Here is a 26275-nt window from a genome sequence, read left to right as displayed (position 1 = left end):
CAATTTTTTTCTATCATCTGGATCATAGAAAGAATGAAGGGGGGAGAGTGTAAAGACAGTTAACAAAAACAAAAGCATGGTTTAAATCTGGAAAAGTGTTAGAAAGAAGTTCAGACTGGCTTTATCCTAATTCACTAGGCCATAAGAGGAACAGAAGGGAAAACTCAGTCAGGCAACATTTTTATATCACTATGCAAAAAGAGAAAAGAATCAGCAAAGAAAAATTATTCTTATGGCATGGATTCTGTTCTGGATACTCAACTTCATTCCTACTAAAGTATGATTCAGTGAAGCATCATGTTGTCCATCTGAGTGTGAATTTTATACTTCACATTATCCTCTGAAGCATTCGTAAAAATAAAACAATGGAGTAAAATGATGTGGTTAAAATCCTATACTTGGATGGGAAAACTGCTCATTTCCTGAGATAAAAATGCCAAGATCATAGATTGGGGAAGAGAGGAAATAAACTCAGAAGATTGGTTTCTGGTAAAAGGATATTTTATGAATAGAAAACACAGATTAATATTGTGTTATATTACAACAGAATACAGATGTTTTATTCCATCTGTAAATTATTCCACCTATATGACTAGAATTATCAAAAGCATTAGAACTTCTTTTTGAGGCCATCTAGGATACATATTAAGCTTTATCAAACTCATGTAGTTCCACAATTAGTTTAAAATTCAATCAATCCAAAATCCATTAGTTTTGGTCTGAGGGATTCAATATGTTGGATGGTGGTTTTTTTTCTAGCTACCTGAAGATTATTTCTAATTTTAGAATTTTGCTCAAGTATAAACTTAACTTTCTCAATAAACCTATGAAAAATTTAAGGTGTTTGCAGAACCTTATAAAAGGTTAGAGAATGGAAAAATGATATTAAGAGAACTCCAATTAAAAAACTCATTCCTTTCTGATTGTATATTTTATGTACTCTCTATTCTCATGACACAGCTTTTGATGAGTGGGCCAATCTTTGAGCCAATACATTTTGGACAGAAACTTTTTAATAGGTAAGCAAATGAAACCTTTACAAGACAGCATAATTGCAGTTTGTAATTACTGTTTAGATGTCACAGAAGTGAAATTAATCTGAAAAACAGACCTGATTAGAGCGAAGGACAAATTCTCACAAATCTTCCAAAGTGTAGTGTAGTCCGATTACAAGAATAAATTAATATTTCTCAATAGAAAAATAAAAATGCAGCAGAAGCAACTCTGAAAACAGGTTTGATGTCATTCTGGCAGAAACCAGGATGAATTTGGATATACAAACATGTTTAAAAGGAGAGTTCCTACTGTGAAAAAAGCTTCATTTTAAATCAACTTCAATAAGAATTAGCTAAGCATTTAATAGGTTCACTGCAGCCAGCAGTTTCATTGTAAGGCTTTCTTTTTAAGGAGTAGATGAGTTTTCCAGATTAAGACCACTATGCCATGGCTCAAAGATGTACTAATTGCCTAATCAATTCCCTTTAGCTAGATTCTACATGCCATGATAGGTCAAGAATCCATGTGGTCAGTCAGACTTTTTCCAAAACCTTGTGCCCATCATTAGACTGGGGCAGCTGAAACCAGTCCCACACATCCATACTCGTGGTTTTCTGAATGTCATTCCTTAACTTTTACAATACAGAATGAACATCAAGCTTTAAGAAAGCTCCTGTGGTTTTGCTTTCGGGTTTTCCATCATTCCATCTGAACATAACCCCCATCTCCATCACTGTGCCTGATTGTAAGTCCTCTAATCATCCAGAAAACTCTCTCTTGGATAGTCACTAGAGAAACAATAATAGCAGCAAGGTAACTTACTTTGCAGTTCTCAATATCAAGTTGAAGGCACAATTTTGGGCTCGCACCTATTCTCAGCACTATTCAGTTACTATATATTTCACTCTGAGACTCAAACCATTTGCCTTCCTAGTATTATTCCTTATTGGCAGTTCCTCTGAATGAGTCCGCTTGATCTTGGAGGATGCTTTCCATCTTATTATTCCTGAGGGTCTCAGTGCAAATGCATCTCCACGTGCATTTGGGATTTGTGCAGCTAGTACATACATACATACATACATACATACATACATACATACATACATACATACATACAGAGAGAGAGAGAGAGAGAGAGAGAGAGAGAGAGAGAGCTAATGGGGCCAGGAGAGTTCAATATCCAGGCTCTGGGGGTGGAATCCTGCCCATAGGATGGAAATTCTTTCCATGAGGAAGAGCAACTCAAGGTCCTTTTAGAGCTCCTCAGTAGTGGTCAATATTAATTGTAGTATCAGCTGTCTATAATTGTTGTGAACATTTATTTTACAGCTATTCCATTCTTCTATAATTAGGAAGTGGAGTTAGAGAGAAAGGGAGGTTGGCCCGGTTGTTCCAGTTGATTAGGAAATAGGGAAGAAAATGATAAGTGAGCACCTGTTTACCCTAGATGAGTTCAAATCACCAGGACTGGATGGATTACACCCCAGGGTCACTGTTCCCTCTAAGGTGCGCGGCTGCGCACATGGCAAGAAAACCCCGCGCAGCAGTTTCTAACTGCCACACAGGGACCTCAAAAAATCTAGGGTTAACATGGGCACAGGATGGCAGCAGGAGCTTACGCAGCACAACTGGTCTCCTAGGACCTCCTAGGCGCGGCTGCACCGCTCATTACCGTCAGTCACTCTGTGTTCAGCAAAGCAAACGTGGAGAAGTCCTTTGTGGGCGGCTAGAACTGGCCGCCTGCAAAGGACCTTCCCAGACTTGTTTTGATGAGCACGTAGTGACTGATGGTAGGTTGTGCCGGCCGCAGCCGCTCAAACTAGCGTCAGTCGCCCCCGTGTTCAGCAAAGCAAGCCCGGGGAAGTCCTTTGTGGGCAGCCAATCCTAGCCGCTTGTGCCCGGTGCTGCGGCTGAAGTAAACCCCCAAAGCCCGTGCTGCCACCGGAATATCTGCTGCCTCCTCCTCCCCCTCCAACAGCACTGCCGTATTTGCCGCTCGACGCTGCAGCTGAGGTGAAGCCGCCAAAGCTCCCACCAGCGGCCCTGCCCATGGCAGTGGTGTCTCCCCCTCCACGCGGAGCACCTGAGCTGGGCCCTGCATTATCCCTCCCCCCTCCTCCTCCACAGTGCTTTTGATGAGCCATGAGGCTGCAGGAGCCAATAGGAAGGCGGCGGAGGGGGCAGGAGCAGGAAAAAAAGACCTCATGGCTTCTCAAAAGCACGGCAGAGGATGAGGTGGCGGCAGGGGTAAATGCAGTGCCCAGCTCAGGTGCTCGGAGAGGAGGGGATTCCAGTGGGAGCTTTGGCAGCTTCACCTCAGCCGCAGCACCGGGCAGCAAATGTGGTGGTGCTGTTGGAGGAGGAGGCGGCGGCAGCAGTTATTCTGGTGGGGGGGGCTTGTCGGCATCTTCAGCGGCAGCCCTGCTGCCAGTGAAAAAACCGAAGATGGAACAGATGACATCACCGCAACATGACTGGAGGAGGATTTCTGGGAGTTGAAGTTCACAAGTCTTAAAGCTGTCAGGTTTGAAGACCCCTGAGGTTTTTTTTCCTAAAGGGTTAGGGGTGCAAGGATCTTGTAACAACAGCTTTAAGATTTGCGTTCTTCAAATGCCAGACTTTCTGAGCCAACATTTTGGTTGCTAAGCAGGAGCGTTCTTAAGTGATACTGATATTATATAACACTTTTAATTAAGCGGGTACCTTGAATAAACATAACTTTGAGTTTCAAATAATACTGATTTCGGTGTTGTCTTAGGTGACATCTGTGAAAAATATTCAGGTGCTCAGGCATGGAAATGTGCCGCTCAAACACTATACTTTTCTGCTCACACTGAAAAAAAATTAGAGGGAACATTGCCCAGGGTTCTGAAGGAACTGGCAGACGAGATCTCAGAACTATATCTTTCAGAGATCCTGGAGCACCGGGGAACTGCCAGAGAACTGGAAAAGAGCTGATGTGGTTCCCATCTTCAAAAATGGGAAAAAAATAGATCCAGGAAACTACAGACCTATCAGCCTGACCTCAATATCAGGAAAGATTCTGGAAAAGATAATCAAGCAACGAATTAGCTAACACCTAGAAGTATAAAAATAGCTAAAAGCCAACATGGGTTTGTCAAAAACAATCATGCCAGACTAATCTTATTGCATTCTTTGACAAAGTAACAAAATTAGTGGACCAGAGGAATGCCGTCGATATAGTTTGCTTGGACTTCAGTAAGGCATTTGATAAGGTAGACCATAACCTACTACTAGATAAAGTAGAAGAATATGGGTTAGACAGCATTACCACTAGATAGATTTGTACGTAACTGGTTGACCAACCGCACTCAACGTGTAGTCCTCAATGGAACTGCATCTACGTGTAGGGAAGTATGCAATGGAGTACCCCAAGGTTCTGTTTTAGGCCCAGTACTCTTCAATATATTCATCAATGATTTGGATGAGGGAATACATGGGGAACTCATCAAATTTGAAGATAACACCAAGCTGGCAGGAATAGCCAACACTCCAGAAGATAGGCTTAAGATACAGAAGGATCTTGACAAACTTGAACATTGGGCACTATCTAATAAAATGAAATTCAATGGTGAAAAGAGTAAGGTTCTACATTTAGACAAGAAAAATGAAATGCACAGGTACAGAATATGTGGTATCTTGCTCAACAGTAGTAACTGTGAGAGGAATCTTGGAGTCCTAGTGGACAATCATTTAAATATGAGCCAGCAGTGTGCAGCAGCTGCCAAAAAAGCCAACAGTTCTAGGCTACATAACAGAGGGATAGAATCAAGATCATGTGAAGTGTTAATACCACTTTATAATGCCCTGGTAAGGCCACACTTGGAATACTGCATTCAGTTTTGATCACCACAATGTAGAAAAGATGTGGAGACTCTAGAAAGAGTGCAGAGAAAAACAACAAAGATGATTGGGGACTGGAGACTAAAACATATGAAGAACAGTTGCAGGAACTCAGTATGTCTAGTTTAATGAAAAGGACTAGGGGAGACATGATAGCAGTGTTCCAATATCTCAGGGTTTGCCATAAAGAAGAGGGAGTCAAACTATTCTCCAAAGCACCTGAGGGTAGAACAAGAAGCAATGGGTGGAAACTGATCAAGGCGAGAAGCAACTTAGAACTGAGGAGAAATTTCCTGACAGTTAGAACAATTAATCAGTGGAACAGCTTGCCTCCATAAGTTGTGAATTCTCCAACACTGGAAGTCTTTAAGATGATGTTGGATAACCGTTTGTCTGAAACGGTATAGGGTTTCCTGCCTAGGCAGGGGGATGGACTAGAAGACCTCCAAGGTCCCTTCCAACTCTGCTATTGTATTGTATTGCTCCTTTTATAGGTACTACCAAACCTGATACTTTTTACTATCTATAAGCAATTGCTGAGTGAAGACATCCATACTTAGCCTTTGAGCTCAGCTAGTCAGCTTGGTGCTGCCTCCTGCTGAGGCATAAAATCTCCTACAGTATATTTAAATATTAAGGTTATTGCAAGAATCTCCATAAACAAGTTGCATATAATTAAGGGAGAAAAAAATCAACTCCCATTGTTGCCCATCATAAATTGTTTTAAACTGTTTTCAAGAAAAAGAACTTTATTCCAGTTGTTTATAAATTCTTTTTAATGCAGAGCTATTTTTCTGCTTCTCTTTACATGAGCTTTCACCTATTCTCAGCACTATATTATTATTAAAAGCAAAAATAAAGAGATTAGAAAAAGCTATCTTGGTTTGGTAGCCACTGTATAATTATGTTGTTTACTAAATCTGAAATGCCAAATGAAGATGGAACATCCTGGCAAAACCACTTGTATTTCTTGAACTCTTCTTTATAAATTTGACTGTAATTTTTTCTCATGAATATTAAAGTGTAAATGAATCAACATTGCAATGATAGTAGTAAAATATCACTACTACCAATTACCATTAGTAATACTAGGATAAACTAAGTACAATTTTTGGATAAGTATTTATTACATACCATATTTTTCAGAGTATAAGACACTTTTTTCCCTCAAAAAGGAGGCTGAAAATCTGGGTGCATCTTATACACTGAATACAGAATGTTTTCCTCCCGGACCCCCCCCCCTTCACCAAAATGGCCATTCAGAGGTTTTAGGCAGCTTCCAGAGTGCTCCTTTGGGCTGGGGAGGGTAGAAATAAGCGAAAAACTGGACCATTTTTTGCTCAATTTTGTCCCCCTTCCAAGCTCCCAGGAGCACTCTATAAGCCTCTTACAGGCTATGCATGCCCTTTTGGTTTTTTTTTTTTTTGACAAAAAACGGGTCCATTTTCAGGAAAAAATGGGGCATTTTTTGTTCGTTTCCCCCCCAACCCCCAGAGTACACTACAAGCCTCCTAAAGGCTATTCATGCCTTTTGGGGTAAAAAAAAAACAAAAAAACAGGCCCATTTTCGTGAAAAACGGGCCGTTTTGGGGGGGACTGCAGAGTGCAAACTTTTTTTAAAAAATTTGCCTCTTCAAAATCTTGGTGCGTCTTATACGCCGAATAATATGGTAATTGAATTTCTGAGGTGAATTTTAATTACTGTTCTCTTTGTTAGCTAAACTATATTTTCTAATTTTGAGATAACTCAAATTAGCCCAAATAAAATAAAATCTATACCCAACATATGAACATATGGGGGGGGGGCACTAAAAATCACCACAAAAATAATTAGAATTATTTTGGAAAGCTACTTTTGAGAATTGAAAGACTTTCTGAATTGCATGATATATGGTATAAAGAAATACAAGCTTGGTGATGAAGACAAATTGAAGCCAAATGTTACTGACTTTCCCTAATACTTTTAATTAGTACAAAACCACCTCTGGTTACACCATATTAGCAAAGTAAAAATTCTATATAGATTGAAGTCAGAAAAATATCTGCCACCCTCACATTTCCCCCAGAAAATAATGGAATTTGGTAAAATTCAATCTCTAGAGATCAAAAATAATTTCATTACCTTGTAACAATACACAACTTAATTTGTTCTTTGGTATGTATATGTTAGTATTTGTTCTTGCAAATATTTTTTTCTTCGCCCATAAGAACTACTTTATATAGAAATTTTTCCTGATTGTGTAGAAATATAGAAATGTTTTAAGTGCATGTTATGTGATATAAATGTTGAATATATACATACTATGGCTATACTGTTTCTATACTTCCAGTTCTTTAGCAAACACACATACAAAGATTTCAACACAGTAATTCAAATATATTTAAGTCAGCATTAACAAGCAGTTATGATCTGAAGAACAACTGTATTACAACCCAATACAATTGAGTTATATTTAAATAGGGTGGAAGCAATATGGCTCATCCTGTAAAATACAAGGCTAATTTGGATCAAGTCTTCTGTTAAATATTTTAAAGATAAAGTTATCTCAAAGAATTTGGAATTTCATTCTTTTTAATAAATGTTAGTCGCCAAGCTTCCTTATCTTCAGAAGCAATTACTTTAATTCACAAACATTCATAACAAGAACAAAAATATTTATTGTTTTAACTTTCACTTTGTATACATGTTTAATTTAATTTAACCTAAACAAGGAATCATCACATGTATTTAAATTCCTTAAAGTACCTCCATATTTCAATAATGACCATCAGCAAAATTTGGATACTGATATGTATAATTAGTATAATGGGTAAAGTTATCAGTAAGACTGATGTACTTTAAAGTCAAGTATATACATGCAAAAGCTAAACAAATAAATTATCAATATTTACTGATTTATACATTGTGTTCCATTACTGTTTAAATAGTCATAGCAAAAGGAAAAGAAACATCATATTCTAATTCCTTGGCATCAGTTGCATGTTCCCTGAAAATCCCAAATCCAAAGCTTTTTCATGTCATTTCATCAATAATGCTACACATGTTAGCATCTTTATCCAAAACCTGATCTTTTTTTACGCTAGAGATTGTTCTTTGCTGTTCATTCGATCCAATACAGTTTATGCTGTCTTCAGTGTCCATTGGTTCAGCTTTTATTCTCATTCCTCCATCTAAATGAGGTAAATCTTCTGGCAGAGAAGCCAAGCAATTCTGAATCATTTCTACAACTCGTTCTAGATGTTTCTGAAATCTCTCTGCAGTTTCTAAACGCTGACGTTTCTGCACTTCCATCATGACTCTTAAAGTCTCTCTTGCTTGGTGAGGTCGATATTCATTTATAAGGTGATGCACATGAACAAATAGCAGTTTTAAATCTTCCAGTTTCTCTTCTCTTTTTATGCTGCCTGGGCTTCTTATTAATATATCCAAGAGATCTAAGAAGTTGATCAGGATAGACATGTTGAGTTTCCTTAATTCCTTTTTATGATCAAATTGCATGGGATGCAATCTTTCAATACCCTGGCTTTCTAAGGGTCGGATAATTAGATCATCACACTGGAACTGATTTCCAAACATCATATAGCTATCTTTAATAGGTGGTGGAGGCTTAGGAGCTATACCTTTCCGAATATTTTCATCAGTATATTCTTTAATATATTGCATTGGAGGTGGAGGGAGGGCACTCACTTGCTGAGGTTCACCCATTGCAGCAGAACAAATTGCTAGAAGAGATAAAATTTGCAAACATAATAAAATCAGCATTTAAATACCACATACAAGACATATAAGCATTTATACATTACAATAAAGCTAAAACGTTTTTGTCCAACATACCAAATGGTTAAGAATACTATTTATTAACACGAATTATGGAATTATCTGCCACCTGTTTATAAATATTTAGAGGATTTAAAATAAATTGACAAAAATAATTTGCATTATGCAATGTATACACTTGAATTATATTCCCAAGAACATGTAAGAGAGTTGACACAAGTTTTCTTTACTGTTTTAATATCCTATTAATATTATTGCTCACAACTTTACAATTATGTAAAAGTTCAGATAGTTGGTCAAAAAGATTCTCAAATTGCACCTCAACATGTATTATGTTGAGTACATGTCAAGGCGCAATTATGTATAAATTTCATTATACTGTATTTTTGGTTCCACCAACCATACATATTTTAAGAAATACACAAAATTGATAATACATTCAAGATCATCTACTCCACTTCCTTGCCTTGTGCAGAAATCCACTTCTAGAGAAACACAAACAAAAACATCACATTACACGAACTATAAAACCTGACATAACTTTGATAATCTATACCTAGGTGTGTTATGTATATTCTCTCTAACTGAAGAGGTCGTTCCAATATATGTCTATATATATACATCACATTTTTTTTCCTAACTTCCCGTTCTCTTTCCTTCTTCACTAAATATAAATCTACACTGGCTTTTAGAAGAGAGTGAACAACAAATTCTCTCCGCCCAATATTCAAATATAAGGCAGGGAACAGATTTGGGATCGTGAATGCGAACGTGGATGATGATTGCTTTTAATATTTGGTCCGAGGAAAAGTCGTGCGCAATCCGCTAACCTCTCTTTTCTCCTTCCATATTAAGGAATATCTAAGTGGAAGACAAGGGGGAGGCTGGTTGAATTATGGGCGCCGTGCACGAAAATATCATTTAAGAGGAAAAACCCGCCATAACTGCAAACCGGAAGTCTTCCAAACTCAGGCCTCTAATGCTCTTAGAGCAAAACAAGCGGGAAAATTGCAGGATGCAGACTCCCAAAAGGCATCGGGAAAAAGAATTGGTCCCGGCACTACAGGAGTGTCGGGGAGGGGGGGGGGGAATCCCGAAGTGAAAACCTTTGGCTTACTTGATATTGCCCTCACAGACACAACAAAAGAGATCAGTCGCGGGCTTCCAGCAGCTCCGTTCCACAGTATCAGTTACCAGTATCCACTCCGCTTCTTCTCAGCAATAAACAGTCGCTTCCGGCGCGCGCAATCTATGCATGCGGCGCACCGCTCTCCTCATTGGCTTCCGCGGAGGCGCGAGCGCCCCCAAACCGCGCGAGCAGAAAAACGAAAAAGACGCCGTTGGAAGCAAATCGCAGGGCAATAAAAGGGGCGGGGCGGAGCCGAGCGTTGCAACTTGCGCGTGTGGCTTTCGTTGGCAGTCAGTTGTTTAATGGATGTTTTGTTTTCTTCAACCCCCTCCCCGCTGCCGCTTTTTCCCCCTTGACATCTTACTAAGAAGATGCCTTTAAGCAGATTGAGGGGCGTTGGGGGGGGGTTGTTTTCGGGTGGTGCATATTTCCTGAAATCTTATCGTGGTTTAGAGGAGCCATGAAACTATCTAGGCCAGGGTTTTATTGTAGCCGACCACACAAATGTTATTCAGATTCTTTCAAAATCAGATCTTCCCTGGGAAAAGTGTTCGTGTTTAAGAATTTTAAAATAGGTTCTTGCCATTTTCCTCTCTGCTAGACTGTATTTAACACATTTCCCGTTATTGCAGATAGGACGGGGGTGGGGGGAATCTAAAAACTTACTTTGACTATATGTTGTGCCTTGTCTGTGTAAATCCACGATTGTCCATAAATGTAAAATAAAGGATTGTGCAACTAATTTGCCACAATGGGTTACTAGAAGTTGAAGTACCTGGTGCTAAAACACTTGTATAGGAAATACTAATTTGAATCATGTCTAAATTTATATAATAAAATAATCCTCTGAAGTTATTCTTTCCTGAAACAATCAGTTGTGCAAAGCTGGAATTGCCCCAAATAACCAGATTGTCAGTCCAATTTTGTCCATAGATTATTGTCAGTAAATACTAGAAGAGAATTAGCACTGAACAAACTTAAACTGTTCAGAGAGCAAGGCCGAATTTATTAAGATACCCATCCCCGATGCTGGAAAGTGCAGTGGGTAATTTTATTCATTCACCAGAATTAAAATTGAATACCCATTTTTGTCCATTTGTATACATGAGATATTGAATTGCATTTTACCATATTCTGTTCAGTAAAACGTCTTGGGAAGGTCCTGTATAACATTTTGGAAGACCCCAAATATCTTTGATGTTTTAAAATCTGCTGTTAAATTTCTTGACCATGAAATATTCAAGTGCAAATTTACCCTTGTATCTGTATGGTTTATATAGTATTGTGTGTATTTGTTTTATCACCTGGCTTTGCTTAATGTTTTTGATGGCTCCAGGGTAAAATATGGTGGCTAGATACAATATTGGACAATTGGGTAGAAAAGGGATTTTCAGTACCGTAATGTATGCTTATGCTCCCAGAAAAGATGGTTCTTCTATCGTAAAGTGACTGTTTTTATGTTATCAGGAAAGACACCGAGTTACTACCGGTATGTTGATCACAGTGCCTGGAAAATTTTAGTTGAATATATGTAGGTTCTGATATGATGAAATTTTTGTCCCTTTTTAATAATGCAAAACACTAAAATGTTAGATGAAAACAAGATGAGTTCTTAAAATTATGAGATAGACTACATCCACATGCTACCAGTTGAAATTCCGAAGACTTTCGTCATTGGAGAACCTTACTTCTTCACATCTGGAAGATGGGTATTTGAGGTATCTCACCAGTCACATCTACCCACTCTACCAGATCCAGCAAGAAGTATATATTGTGAGTCCTGTCCATGAAAAAATGTCATCTGATGAGACCCAGGAAGACCTTTTTTGCTACGACCCCTATTCTTTAGAACACCATTAGATCAGATTAGCTTCATCTTGTTAGTCTTCCAAAATAGCCTGATGACATGGCCTTACCTAGGGATCCCTTGCCTAGGGATCCAGGAATATAACTATGGAGCCTCTATTACTAGGGAAACAACGCACTCACCCACTGATTTTTAATTTGTAACAGCATAAAGAATATAATTGATATATTATCCAATATGTTTCAAACTCTAGTTTTCCAAATGAATTTCTACTGCCACCTAAATTTCACATGAAAAATACATTGTTAATAGAACAAATGAAAACAACAAAAATATGTATTATTTTGTGATCCACTTTATTACGTTTGCCTTTATGTTATGCCACAGTTAGCCAGCAGAGAGCAGTACTAATCATGGCTTGACAGGAACTTTTTGTTGTTGTTTTTTTAAAAATACAATGATCTGTAGAAAGCAATAGCACACTTTGGGATTAACAATTATGTTTTGCCATGCTTTTATAGCAAATAGCCTTTTGCTTTGAGAAAGGCAGGTTTGGGGGATGATTTAGGTTTGAAAAATGACATAACAACCCATCCCAAGTATTATTTTTTTTAAGTCAAATTAACATTTCACTTTTAAGCTTAAGATTTGAATGGAAAGAATTTATTCAGTAACAAAATCTTGTATATAATCTATGCTCCTTTAAATGCAAATATTTTCAAACATTCAATCTTTGAATGCAAATTAAAAGAGAAAGCCTATATCACAATTTTTGCACATTCTTCATACTTAGGAGTACTTAATATATGCTATGTTATATACTGTTCTATAAGAAGCCAATGGCAATAGCAATAAGTGAGGAGCATAGTATCAGGATTCATAAGTTTCATAAAACAAATAATCAAAAGTAATACCATAAGCTTGGCTAAGGCCCCTTCCATTTGGCAGTAGCAGCAGTAGCAAATATGCCCAAAATACAGCATGGAAGCAATTTCTTTAAATGTGGGACAAAAATGTGATGGTTGAATAGGAATAATTGTGTAAAGGCATGTCTTGTCACAGCTTCCTACCAATAATCTAGTGACAGTTGAATGTAAGGTGACCAGATGTCCCGATTTCAGCGGGACAGTCCCTCTTTTGAACAATTTGTCCCGTGCCCTGGATTTTTTTTTAAAAGTCCCGCCTTGAGGTTCTCCTAGCAACTGGGAGCGTATATTCTTCGAGCCAAGCGCATTCCCACCCGCGCGTCCTTGGGAGCTGTTGCCAATGGCTGAGGGAGGAGAAGACTTTACTCCATGTGGAGACCGCGGGCTTCCCTCATGGATTTTTTCTTCTGTTGCTTTGAGCAGCCCCTCCCTCACCCCTTCTTTCTCTCTCTTTCTCTCGGAGCTAGCGGCTGCCTCCGAGGCTGTCCAAGCTCAGCCCCTCCCCCTCCCCCCGGACTGCTGCTTCGCCTCGGCTGCTTGGGGCTTCTAAATTGGCATTGCATGTTGTTTGGGGAGGGTATTACTGTGCCATAGAAACACAGTGTATGTCTCATGTGGCTGATAACCTGGTCTCTATACAGAAGAGGTAATTTTAAAAACTTCGGAGCGAATCCAGAAAGAGGGGAGAAAGAGGCTGAAGGAGTGTTTGCACAGGAGGGGGAATTTATAAACGGCCCAGTGAATCCAGAGGAGGAGTGTGTGTGAGTATGTGTGTGTGTGTGTGTGTGAGAGAGAGAGGGAGGCTGAAGGTGTGCACAGGAGGGGGAATTTATAAACGGCCCAGTGAATCCAGAGGAGGAGTGTGTGTGTGTGTGTGTGAGAGAGAGAGAGAGAGAGGGGGGGAGAGAGACTCACTAAGTGTTGTAGTTTCTGATTCTTGATTAATGTATTCTATTTTATTTTTCTTTATGTACACTGAAAGCATATTCACCAAAGAAATTCCTTGTGTGTCCAATCACACTTGGCTAATAAACTATTCTATTCTACTCTACTCTACTCTATTCATTTCTATTTCAATTCTAATAAGGAGTTTAGCTTCTCTCTTGAAAATGTAAGCTAGCATAAGGCATTATAATGCAAGCTAGCTTTAGCTTTCAAACAGTTCATTTAGTGACCAAAGTTACAATGGCATTGCAAAAAGTGACTGATGACCATTTTTCACACTTAGCGACCATTTTTCACACTTAGAGACAGTTGCAGCATCCTCATGGTCACGTGATCAAAATTTTGATGTTTGGCAACAGATTCATATTTATGATGGTTTCAGTCTCCTGGGGTCATATAATCGCCTTGTTTGACCTTTTGACAAAATATAAATTTTTTAATCAAGCCCCCCCCCCTCCGGTCAATGGTGTCCCTCTTTACCAATCTGAAAATCTGGTCACCTTATATAAAGGATCACTTCCAGACTATAAACCTTTTATAAAGTCTTTGGGAAAGACTTTTTATTGGAGTTGGATGGTGAGGAGTAATTGAACTGGATGTCATCAACATACTGACCTCAATTCAACCTTTGCCAACATAGTCATGTGGATAAGCCCAATATGGAATCTTGCAGATCAATTGACTATAAGTCAATTATTGTCCATCTGTGTCATCTGTGTCACATAGCCCTAAACAAAGTACTAGATTTCTGTAAAACAGCACAGCCAAACTCAATCCTGACTGGCAGTTCAGAAAAATACAGTAGTCAAGTATACTAAAATGCTGAGAGGAAGATTGGCCAAGGCAGTCTTCCCCATGCAGTTTTCTAGAAAATATAATTCCTCAAAACCACCAAGCAACTTTAGTAACTCTATCTTGCTGCAATCCAATTCAGATAGGTTAAACAAATATCATTTAAATGAATCTATATCTGCAAAACTATTATCTTGATCACATTTTCTGGAGATATAATAATTCCTAGAATATTTAAAGACTGCCCTCTAATTGTGCAGATCTCCTTGGTCAAAGTAGTGTTCTTTAGTAGAAAGATTATTGTCTCCCGCCTGCTAGGAGATGTGGCTACCTTCATTTATGTGTGGTATCAGTTGCACGTGTAGAAAGTTAGCAACCACCCCTCTGCTAGAAGAAATATTCTAGGAAATATTAAAAAGGCAGAATATTATATTTCCCTGGATGAGAAAAGGAGAAACATTTTTAAAGACAAAGATCAACTCCCTGAAGCTCCCTGCCCCCAGCAGATATTTGATGCCCATTGACCAGGACTGGGCCAGCCTATCTACAAGACAATTAGATCTTCAGCTCCAGGGTGATGGGATTAAGACATGACCCTCAGGACATAATAGGATTAGCCCTCTCCGCATCTAGCAGCAGGGCTCACTGCATTTCAAAATTTCCTAAGGACATTGCATCACCCAGCAAGGTTCAACCAAACTTACCTCAGATAACCTCAGCTATGACCCCTGCATAGCCCCATGGGAGTTTGACAGCAGCCAATAAAATGCATATTCTTGCACAGGAATAGGAAGCTCAAGTTCAAAGCCAAGAGAGGGTATAAATACCTCTCACTCTCCATGTGTTCAGCTGCCCAGGACCTCAAACCCATGTAGTCCTGTCCATCAGTAAATCATCTTTCCAATCAGTCTCCATTTTTCCAGTGTCTTTCTCCCCACTTGAAACTGAACCAGATGGATATTTCTTCCAACACATGCTAACTGACTTAATCAGCCAGTCAAGAATTGGGATAATCCACATTCTCCCACATACGTTACATCAGGGGTGTCAAACGCACGGCCCATTGGCCGGATGCGTCATGTGCTGGCTCCACCCCCACCCAGTTTAGGGAAGGGGGAAGTCTTGTTACATCATGTGATGCCACCATGACAACACAAGTTTGACATCCCTATCTGATATGCTTTCCTTAAACTTTAATTCAAAACAATGAAACAACTATTTGAAAACAATTGCAGACCTACAAATTCTACTGAAACTGAGCACAGACACCATGATAATATTCTTGGTTGAACCTCTGGACAAAACTAAACAACTAAATGAGCACACAATAAATTTAAAAGATAATGAATGAGTAAGGGAATGGGCTCATAGATAGAAAAAACATTCAAACACCCTAAAAATGTAAGTAGTTATAATTTTATATAGTTATAAACAGTCAAAACTTATGATTTGTGCCAAATGATTTCATTCAATTATTTGATTTCCTGTTTTGATCAATGAATAATGGTTAATCTATTTTTGTGGCTTTGTTTGCATGTGGGAAATAAGTGCTTACATTTTAGGGCATCTATTTCTCTATATTATATATATGCAGAGATATTTTATAGACTCTATAAAATATCTCTGCATTTATTTTCTACAATGTCATGAAGAAATATCAACATAAATTAAGTATACTCAAGACTTTCTGAAATGAATAACTCCCAAGTATATCAATAACTATGGACTAAGTTAAAAACCTGAACTTTGGAATCAAGTTAAAAAAGGTCAAGGATTAAAAATATTAATTTCAATCCTTCCTAAAGCTGAATAGTAGGACAAAAGAACAAAAGTAAATAAATACTTCTATGGATATTTTTCATAAGTGTTTTCACCAAAGCATTTATTTTTTAGATTAACAGCAAACAGTTGTCATTCAAGGTTTTGAGTTAGCTTTCAATTACATGTGTAACATAAATTATGTATTGCGCAGTGTTTGAAAGGATGTGGTTATGGCTTTTATATCAGAAAGGAAGCTATAGAACAGTGCTGCCTGGATGACAGATGGAAAGATAAAGCACCTACATTGTTTTTTGTATCCACGTTTGAGACAGTTCAGTCTTTGTCTCTAATTTCATTTTCTTGGTGTCATGTGTGGAATATTAAGAGCAGATCCCTTTTCATCCTGGAATTTTGATCATTACATGCTGGAAATGAATAATTGTGTTCTTCTGGAAGAAGTACTGATCAAAAAATCTCAGCAAAAGAGAAGAACCTCCCCTTCCAACTTTAAAGTTCGATTCTTCGTCTTAACAAAATCAAGACTGGCATATTTTGAACGTCGGCCTGGGGTAGGTGTGCTATTTTCCATGAAGTTTCCTAGCTCTGTCACTCAAAAGATACAGAAGTTCTTAAGAAAATGAATATTTCACTGGATTTTATTTTACTGTTGATTTTTTACACCAAAGATTCAAAGTTTTACTCTGTTTAAAATTATTTATTTAATGAATTCATTCATAGTATGTGTCCCGTAGCATCACAATTTTGTAAACAGGGCTAGTGACTTCCATGGCTAACCTGGACAGAACAAAGCTTTCATTAGACTAATAATTTTTGATATGAAAAATAAGAGAATTAAGACTTTAACCTGTGTATTTGAGGAGGATCATCATAAAGGTATAATGCTGTTTATCCCTTTACAGAGAAATGCTTTAATTCAGCCACAATTTAATGCATAGTTATAAGTATAATCTTTATTGTCATTGTACTTAAATACAAATGAAATTGGTTTTATGTATTTTTCTATGTTCTGTGTTTTTAGTTCATGCTGTCTGTGTCTTCAGTTTACACAAATACACACACACACAAGAATGTTGGATCTCAAAAGTTTGATCATCAGCTTGATCATTCTCAATGACAATCTTTTAATTACAATTGAAAGATTTATCAGGATTCATATTTCTTATTGTAAACAAGAATTACTCAAACCCTATAAGAACATACAGAACCAATGTTTTATATGTACACACACATACAACCATGTCAGAAAAAATTGTCCTTTGTATCTTTTTCAGGAAAATGGAGTGTTCTGATAGTACTATTGTTTCTATTATTTAGATATCCTCAAAGGAAGTTAATGTGTTATTTTCCTAAATACCTAGCAAAATGAAATATAGACTCATTCTTCAGATCGCCAACTTAGGGAGTCTGTCAGTCAACTCTCCAAATGCTTGGCAGGTAACCATTATCAGCTAAACACTTCAAGTTTAGCTAACCAATTTGGAAGCCACTACTAAAATCATAAGTATTTCAAAATTATAGTTTCCTATTTGCCACTTTATGATTGTGTTGTATATTTATTTATTTCTGAAACAGTTCTGAATTTAGGATCCTGGATATTCTTGAAATACATTTTTTGCAGATATTCTTACAAATGGTTAGGATTGCTTTGTCTGTCCATAGAAGCTGGACTGTCTTCTTTTAAATCACTCATAAAAGTAGGATGAAAGACAATGTGTTTTTTCTGGCTCATTGTTGGTTCAAGTCATGTCATCAGCTTCCTTCCATTTCTTGCTCCGTGGTATGTTTTTAATATCACAAATAGGAGGTGGTAACGGATGATAGAAAGGGAGATATTCTGAATAGTTTCCCTCTTTATTATCCAGCTAGACAGGTGAAGGGCAACATCTAGTGCCAAAGGTAGGAACTGCCAATTCAAGTGGGGATTCTTTTCTTATATTACCAGTAGTTTTGTCTCATCACTTCTTAAGGTTGCAGAGATCCAAAAAGGAAGAGACTGAATGTTGGAGTTATCCCTTGATTTTCCCATGAAAAGACAGTGTGGTATTCCAGCTCAGTATTTTCTTTTTTAATAAGAAAATAATATAAGGGGTAAAAGTAACTAATTAAAAAACCAGGGTTGCCAAATGGCTTATGAACATGTTTGAACTTCTTGTAAAGTTCTATAACAGGACAACCAACTGCATGATAAAAGCCTTGTCTGAAAAACGTTCATACCCAAGAGTGGTTTTTGACAGATATTACCAGTAAAAAGACAGCCAGTTGGTATAATGGTTAAAGCATCAAACTAGAAACCAGGAGAAGTTGAGTTGTAGTTTTGGGCACAAAAGCGACTGGGTGACTTTAGGCCAGTCACTTTTTCTCAGCCCTAGGGAAAAATCAATGGCAAACCAATTTTGAAAAACCTTACCAAGAAAACTGCAGAGACGTATCCATTTTGTCTACAAGAATTGGACATAATTGTGTGGAAGAAAAAATCAGTAAAAAGATGTTCCGTGGCCATACATTCCTTTATAAACACTTTTGTTTTAAGAGATATAAGTAAGTACTAAGAAGAAAAAGGGATACAGGTGAAAGATTATGTCTGAATCTCATGAAATTCTATTTGTGAGGCAGGTTGACTGGAAGTAAATATTGAAATAGGTCTTGGGGTTATTTTTGTTTTAATATATCGTTTTACTGCCTTGAATAAAAAAGATATGATTCATGTGAATCTTACATAGAAAGAAACCAAGGATAAGAGCCACCAATTTCAACACATTTTCCTACATTTAATGTGATGTGTTAAATCTTGAAAAACAGAAAAGCAGTAAAATAAAGTATGATAATAATTATATTCTGAGATGAACACCTCTGGTAAAAAGTGTAAATTATGTTCTGATAATATAAGGTGAGATCAGCAGAGGTGAGATCTCCTCCCATCTTTTAAAATTATCTCACAAAGAATTAGGACTGTAGCCACAGCATTCATAATTATTTTTTCAACTACCTCCTGTACTTTCTCCTGTACCATCTTAGCTGTACCATCTTAGCTGATTGAAAGCTAATTTTACACTCCCAATAAATTTGAAAACTGGCTTATTATTTTTTTTAAAAAGAAAACAAATGTACATTATTTTGCCAATGATTTAAAAGTATTATGTAGAAATTTATTTATTGTTTTGGTTTTACTGTAAGCCATCCAAAAATATTTATCACTAAGTGCCTTAAAGATGAAAAAAACAAGAAAGTCCAGTTGCCTTTTGAAAAGGCACCTTTTCAAATAACTGAATGATTGGGAATCACCATTGACATCACTAATTACCCTATAAATGTTCATAAACTTTGTATTTTGTATTTTTATTAATAAATTGATTAATAACTTTTTATTAATAATTTTGTGTTTTTAATTAATAACAAAAAAGGAACCAACCAAAATACACATACACTGAGCTATTTTCCTCAAAGATCAGTCAAGGATGTTGTCTGAACAGTATCTCCTCATGCAATACATCCAACCAGTTTGGCTCCCCTATGGCTGATTTTAAGTTAAAGTAAAGAGCAGGTGGTTGGAAGTAAATATTCTGCATCTTCTACACTGTAGCTCTTAAACATTGGCATTTCATATCTGTTTTTCAAGCAGATAAAAATATCAATATTTATTGGTATGTTTCCATAAAGTAATAATTCACTTGTATTTCTATTTTAACCTATTTCTGTATGTAGTCCATAATTAGTTTGAATAACCTATATAAATCGAGCTCTCTTTAAGAATGAATATGGCATAATTTAAGGCAGGTGCATAATACATTCAAGTGTACTACTGTACAAAGATGGAATTGGACTAAGATATGGATCAGGTTCAAGCTCATTCCTACCGGTAGTTCTAAACATTTTCTGGGTGTCTTTGATCTGGACTCCCTCCCTCCCTCTCTCAATCTCATTCTCTCACTCTCACTACCTTCCAAGGTTGTCATAGTAGGACTGATATCCAGTCTGCAGATCTCCTCCAAAAGTTGTAAAATTTAATGCTACAAAGTTTTTTTTCTAAAATAGAATCTGATATATTTAACTAAATAATATTCATTTGTGGGGAACATGGTCCCATTTTTTACAGGCTGCAATTTGGCATACCAACTCATGGGCCAGGTATGACCCTCAGCCTGAGAAAAGTAAGGTCATAGAAAATTATTCATCAATATATATTACCTGCATCCTGATTGTGGTTCATTGCACTGCATTTTCTCCCTATTAATGGAATATGGACTACAGTATTTTGACATGCAAGGTAGTCTCTAGATTGCATAGCTTGTATATAATCGTGTGAACATCCCTGGGGCAAATCTGACCTATGGTTACACTTATGTGTTAGAATATAGTATAACAGAGTTGGAAGGGACCTTGGAGGTCTTCTAGTCCAACCCCCTGCAGAAAACCCTACGCCACTTCAGACATCTTAAAAACTTCCAGTGTTGGAGCATTCACAACTTCTGGAGGCAAATTGTTCCACTGATTAATTGTTCTCACTGTCAGGAAATTTTTCCTTAGTTCTAAGTTGCTTCTCTCCTCGATTTGTTTCCACCCGTTGTCCTATCCTCAGATGCTTTGGAGAATAGTTTGACTCCCTCTTCTTTGTGGCAGCCCTGAGATATTGGAACATTGTTATCATGTCCCCCTTAATCTTCCCCCCCATTAAACTACACCTACCCAGTTCCTGCAACCATTCTTCATATGTTTTAGCCTCTAGTCCCCTAATCATCTTTGTTGCTCTTCTCTGCTCTCTTTCTAGAGTCTCCACATCGTTTTTACATTGTGGCGACCAAAACTGAATGCAGTATTCCAAGTGTGGCCTTACCAAGGCATTATAAAGTGGTATAAACACTTCATGTGATCTTGATTCTATCCCTCTGTTTATACAGCTTAGAACTATTACTAGCCAAAATGTGTCAAAATGTAATGGCATGCTATTACTTGCAAGGAATACTTCATATGACATGAGTAAAATTTGTATCTATTTTGCAGAGGGTCACGACTTTCTAGAGTCAGGGGCTTGTGTTGCATAATCACAACTGCCATCTTGACTTTTTTGATATTCATTCCCCAATGGGTGGTCATATATGCTGATCATATATGCTTTTCCCTGCCTGCAACATTTGGTAGTTCTACCAACATAGGTAGTTCTCTCCTTCATAGAAGAAGAGGCTAACCCATTTGGAAAATAAATTCTTTTGAATGGAAAAAAATGGCCTTTCAAAAGGAAACAGAGATCTTTTCACCCCATATTAATCTTCCACTTCCGGTCTTAGTGATGATAGTATTTTTAAAAAATTCCCAAGTGAATTTTTACATTTAAAAAAAATCCTCACTGTTATTTCATTGGCTGACTTACAATAATTTCTGACTTATTTTATCAAAACTGCACCGATTGCAAAAGTATAAAATTCAAAATGTGTCATGGAACATCTTTTGTTCTCGCCACCAGAACTGTAATTGGTTTAATTACGTAACGAAGTACTTGGATCTTACACTTGCAAAAATGTATTTAGGATAATACAATCAGTGTCTATCAACTCTCAGAATCCAAACATCAAGAAGAGAAGCTTTTGTAACTAGTATATTATTAGGAGGGTGGGGAAGACTATAGATAGTCCTGGACTTACAAGAGTTCATTTAGTGACAGTTCAAAGTTATGACACTGAAAAAATGGACTCATGACCATTTTTCACACTTACGGCCATTGTGTGCATCCCCACTGTCACATGAGCAAAATTCAGATGCTTGACAACTGACTCATATGTATGTCATTTCCGTGTCCCAGAGTCATGTGAGACCATTTTGTGACTTTCCGACAAGTAAAGTCAATGGGGAAGCCAGATTCACTTAACAGCCCTGTTACTAATTTAACAACTGCACTGATTCACTTAACAAATGTGGCAAGAGAAGTCATAAAATGGGGCAAAACTAACTTAACAAATGTCTCAGAAACATAAATTTTGGGCTCAATTGTGGTCATAAGTTGAGGATTACCTGTATTGTGCAAAATAAACTAAAAATACTTAATTGGTTTACACAGTGCAGTTTATAGGCAGAGAATATTATATTGCCCTCACTATACCTGAGCATTTGGCCTGAGAACAAGGGTTCTTAATGCTGATATTAAACCGGATTGGCATTCCGGTTTTCCTTAAAACAGGAGTAAAGTGCCTCACTTAGTAACCAAGGAGGGCAGATATTGAAGGATCTCTTATGCTCCTATGGCTCTTCTGATACCTCTTTGAGCTCCATCTCTGAACAAACTTTTGGTTCCTGAGGCTACCTTTCATGAAAAGTATTCCCTGGTTGTGCCACACAACAGCAGTTCCATTCCAGAGAAAGCTATTAAGCCTTGTTGGCAGACCCTGATTTATGTTGGCCTTTGTCAGTGAAATTAATTGGTTTTCTTTGGGCAGCAGTTCAGTGATCGATGATCTCATGACTATGTTTTAGTCTGTTTCAATTTGTCTGCTGTTGCCGTCTTTGTGTTTTCTGGTTTTAGGTTCTATTTGGTAAATCTTCTTTGGGCGCCGTTTGCAAAAAGGCACCATCCTAATTTGAAAAACCAACAAACTTGAAAAGATTGGGAATACTTGTACTTCTGGAATTCACATTCTGGAATTTTGCCGAGGGCCAGACTGTTTGCCGATTAGACTGCAGGCATATGCATAGTTTGCTTGCATACGTCAGTGTATGTAAGGTCAGATTTTCGGAGGGGGGGAGTTTTGTCTGCAATAGTAATTTGCATCTTATAATAAGGAAGCCAGTTATGAGATGCTGGTGGACTTATGCAGGGAGTCAAGCTTGGACACACATACCCATTATGAGTGCTTTCCTTCATGATGAGATAGGTCCTCATTGTGCACTGTATAATGAATTTTGGAAGACACAGATGCTTATTGTTGATAGTTTTTCTGGGGTTAATTCTTCCCCTGATTACATACAAACCTTTCATTAACGCTAATGGCAATTGCGTGCTAAACGCAAGACGAGAAAGAACTTTCTGTGCCAGGGATGACAGTTACAATTTTTAAAGCCATGGTAAGGCTTCCTGTAATGAGATTATAACTATATTAACAATTTTAGAAAATGGTAGCTGAATTAAGCTGTCTCTGGTAGCTGTCTCTGATAACATAACTCTTCCATGTTAAAAGTCCTTTTATCTTTTCCTTCTTTAAGAAAAAGAATGTACTCTTTCATTGGAGCTAGGTATGTGTTGAGCTGTTCCAAAATTCCAAGTGACTTCTGAATTATAGACATATTCTACATTTGTAGAATATAAAATCACATGCGAAAATGGGCAAAAATTAACTTCAGTGTAATTTATTGATGGACATCTTGATAGCAGTAACTTTTGGGGATTTAGCCTCATTTGGTCATATCAGGGTTACTTTATAATATAGCATGCAAGTATTCTTTGGAAAAAAATTGATGGTAGTATTTGAGGCATTTAACTGACAGTGCATTACAAAACAGCATCAGCTGCCTTATAAAAAGATACATTATATATATAATACATAATATAATATCTTACAGCACATTCAGAAATGCCCATTGTGAATTTAAAAAGACATAGAACAGCTGCATTTATAAAATATTTATTAAGTTATACAAAGCTTAGCTACACTGTGTGTGATGAGGAATTAAATGGTACAAAAATACAGGATTCAATTACACAAAATTTCTTTTCTAGTATATTGCATGATTTCATCCAAGATACATCTCTCTATATTAGCCCTCCCACTATCATAGCTTGCAAATCTGTTAAACAGCAACATTTACAATGTCCAGCCATCGTAATGTCCATCAGTTTTAAATGCAGTTCATTTGAAAGGTACAGTGTTCACAAAAATTCTTATATACTTATTCCATCAACCACGAAGCACTGGTGGTATTTCTCACTGTTCTAAAGCAGATATGCAGGTCGCCAGAAATAGCTGACTTTTTTTTTGGGGGGGGGGATCTTTTAAAAATATATATCTTAAATTATTGCTTGTTTTTTCTCATCATAATAATCTAGCAAACAGATGTGTCAGTAATGAAACCAAAATCAATAAGAAGCAAGCACTTCTAGCTTAGGATCGCCTCTATCCTGCTTTGACGATTTTGATAACTTGATACTTGATTGAATCCAGACTGAATTAGGAAATCACATGGGTCATTAATCTTATGGGAATGTTCAACTTCTAATTTTAAAAAATATTTTAAGAATATACATTTAAAATCCATTGCTAAATTTTATATATGAAAAGTGTGCTCTATACTTCTTGTGCTACCACTTCTTCTTTCCTTATAGTAAAGTCCTTAAACAAGGACCATAGCTGACCAGATTTTCAGAAGTTCCGGAGTTCTCTCCTGAAAATCTGTAGCTTGTTAAACTTCTCTCATTTTCTTCCTGATCCAACTTTGTTTTCAACATTTTTATCAATATGTATAAATGGAGATACAAACATGTCTTGCAAATATAGCATATTTAGCATTTAAATATGTATTTTAAAATATTTGATATGTTATTGTGTCATGATATTCACAGAAGTCTGAGACATGAGCTCACCTAATACATGAACCATGTGAGTCTGAGAAAAAGTTGCTTCCCTAGGATCACCTGCCAAACCTGTCATTATAGTTATTAAAATTATGGTGCCAGAGAATCAGTGTTTGATCACTATCTTGATCCCAAATGTGCTTTTCAAAAGGCAGTTGAAGCTTTCAGAACAAGCTTCTTGGATAAGAAGTGAAACATTTTCAGGGAAGAAATTAAAGTTCAGCTGCCTTTTGAAAAGCACCTTTGGGACAAACATGACCTGGATGATTGGAAGTCTCCATAAACAGCACTATGTTTAACACTTAAATCATAATAAATATGTTTAGTATGGACTAATGAGAGTCAAAAGTCATACATTCTAGGAGCATCTAACTTGAGGAATTCTGGATTATATAACAACACAGAGGCAACATGGCCATAGAGAACTATGAACAAGATAAGATTCATATATAAGGGTGGCTATAAAAGCAATAAGTCTTCAGTTATGTTTCTTTCCAATCTTATTTCTTACTTTCAGGCTTAGTTCAGAAATATGTACCTTAGATGATAGGCAGTAATTGTGAAAAAATCCTTCTAAAATAATTTGATCATTTGTTCTGCTGTTTTTGTGTCTTTCCCTCAGCTATGTTTTATACAATGCCTTGAAACTAGATTTTTACATCTGTTAGAAAGAATCAAATTTCATAAATGAACTAAACTAAATCATAGATATATAACTTGTAAGGGACATTAATATAATTCTAGATTTAAATATATTCTTCTGTTGAAATATAGTTAAATGATCAAAAAAATCATTTATATTTCTATAAAAGTTGTTTAAAATATATTACATATTTTATGAGCTTAATTCTAAAGGAACATCTGTAGGATTGGTGGATTTAAATTGCCTTGTTTGCACATTTTGCATATTGTATATATAACTGTTAGGAGATCTTTTTGAATCAGTGCAATTTATCATAGAATGGATGAATGAGAATGAGTTTTCATTATTGATCTGAACATATCCAGAACAGAAAAGAAACAGGACACAGACTCTAGATTTAGGCAAGCATCACTTTGCCATAACGTAAGTCAAAAAAGGTCTCTAGTAATCCATTCCCAGAGTAACTAAGTAGATTCTTTTGGTGAAGCCAGCTGGTATGAATGAATAACACTTTCCTGTTTATCATTCCACTTACCCAGAGGCAGGACCAGATAAAATTTGACTGATTCTCCACAAAAGTTGAATAGAGCTGGACCTATTTACCATTTGGGTGGTACACTTCAGCTGGTATTTCCATGAACCCATCCATGCTTCTTCCAATATTTCCTGTTGTTTAGTTTCCCAATTGAGTTAGGCTCAGTCTTTACAGAGTGTTTACTCTTTTAACATTCAAAGGCTTGAATAACATTCAAAAGCTGATAAATTTAAACACCCCCCCCCCAAGAATAATTTATTTATTGTGTCATCTTTTGAATGAACTCTTTATGTTTGCAAGTTACTTGAAACCATTTTTGCTTCTGTTGGATACAATTTTAAGTGTGAAAAGACATAACAATTCTTTTTTTAAAAAAAAGACAGGTATGATCTCTGGGCTAAGAACTAGGATCAGGTCTCCTTAGTTATTTCATATTCCATGCAATATTAAAATTTTGGGCTAGATTGGAAGATTGAGGTGGTGGTGGTGAAATCCAGGAAAAAAGTAGTAGCAAATCCTTCTAA

The 26275-nt window shown here is 36.9% G+C and overlaps 2 protein-coding genes across 2 annotated transcripts in view; one reads left to right on the top strand and one right to left on the bottom strand.

The window, feature by feature from the left end:
• Nucleotides 1-7216: 7216 nt before the first annotated feature.
• Nucleotides 7217-9900, bottom strand: MED7 (mediator complex subunit 7). Its single transcript, XM_014059564.2, has 2 exons — nt 9756-9900; nt 7217-8583 (listed from the first exon to the last, which is right to left on the bottom strand). The coding sequence occupies exon 2, from the start codon at nt 8564-8566 to the stop codon at nt 7874-7876; it is 693 nt and encodes a 230-aa protein (XP_013915039.2). The 5' UTR covers nt 8567-8583; nt 9756-9900; the 3' UTR covers nt 7217-7873.
• A 6424-nt stretch (nt 9901-16324) lies between these two features.
• ITK (IL2 inducible T cell kinase) overlaps nt 16325-26275 on the top strand; it is a 41985-nt gene continuing 32034 nt past the window's right edge. Inside the window, exon 1 of the mRNA XM_014059567.2 lies at nt 16325-16567. Within this exon, the coding sequence (XP_013915042.2) occupies nt 16367-16567 (201 nt within the window). The 5' untranslated portion in view covers nt 16325-16366. The remainder of the gene's footprint in view (nt 16568-26275) is intronic.

The sequence above is a fragment of the Thamnophis sirtalis genome, unplaced genomic scaffold (genome assembly GCF_051295495.1).
Source record: "Thamnophis sirtalis isolate CommonGarterSnake01/CBP01778 unplaced genomic scaffold, rThaSir2_p1.2 scaffold_3, whole genome shotgun sequence".
NCBI lineage: Eukaryota > Metazoa > Chordata > Lepidosauria > Squamata > Natricidae > Thamnophis > Thamnophis sirtalis.
This window is presented reverse-complemented; position numbering and strand designations above follow the sequence as displayed.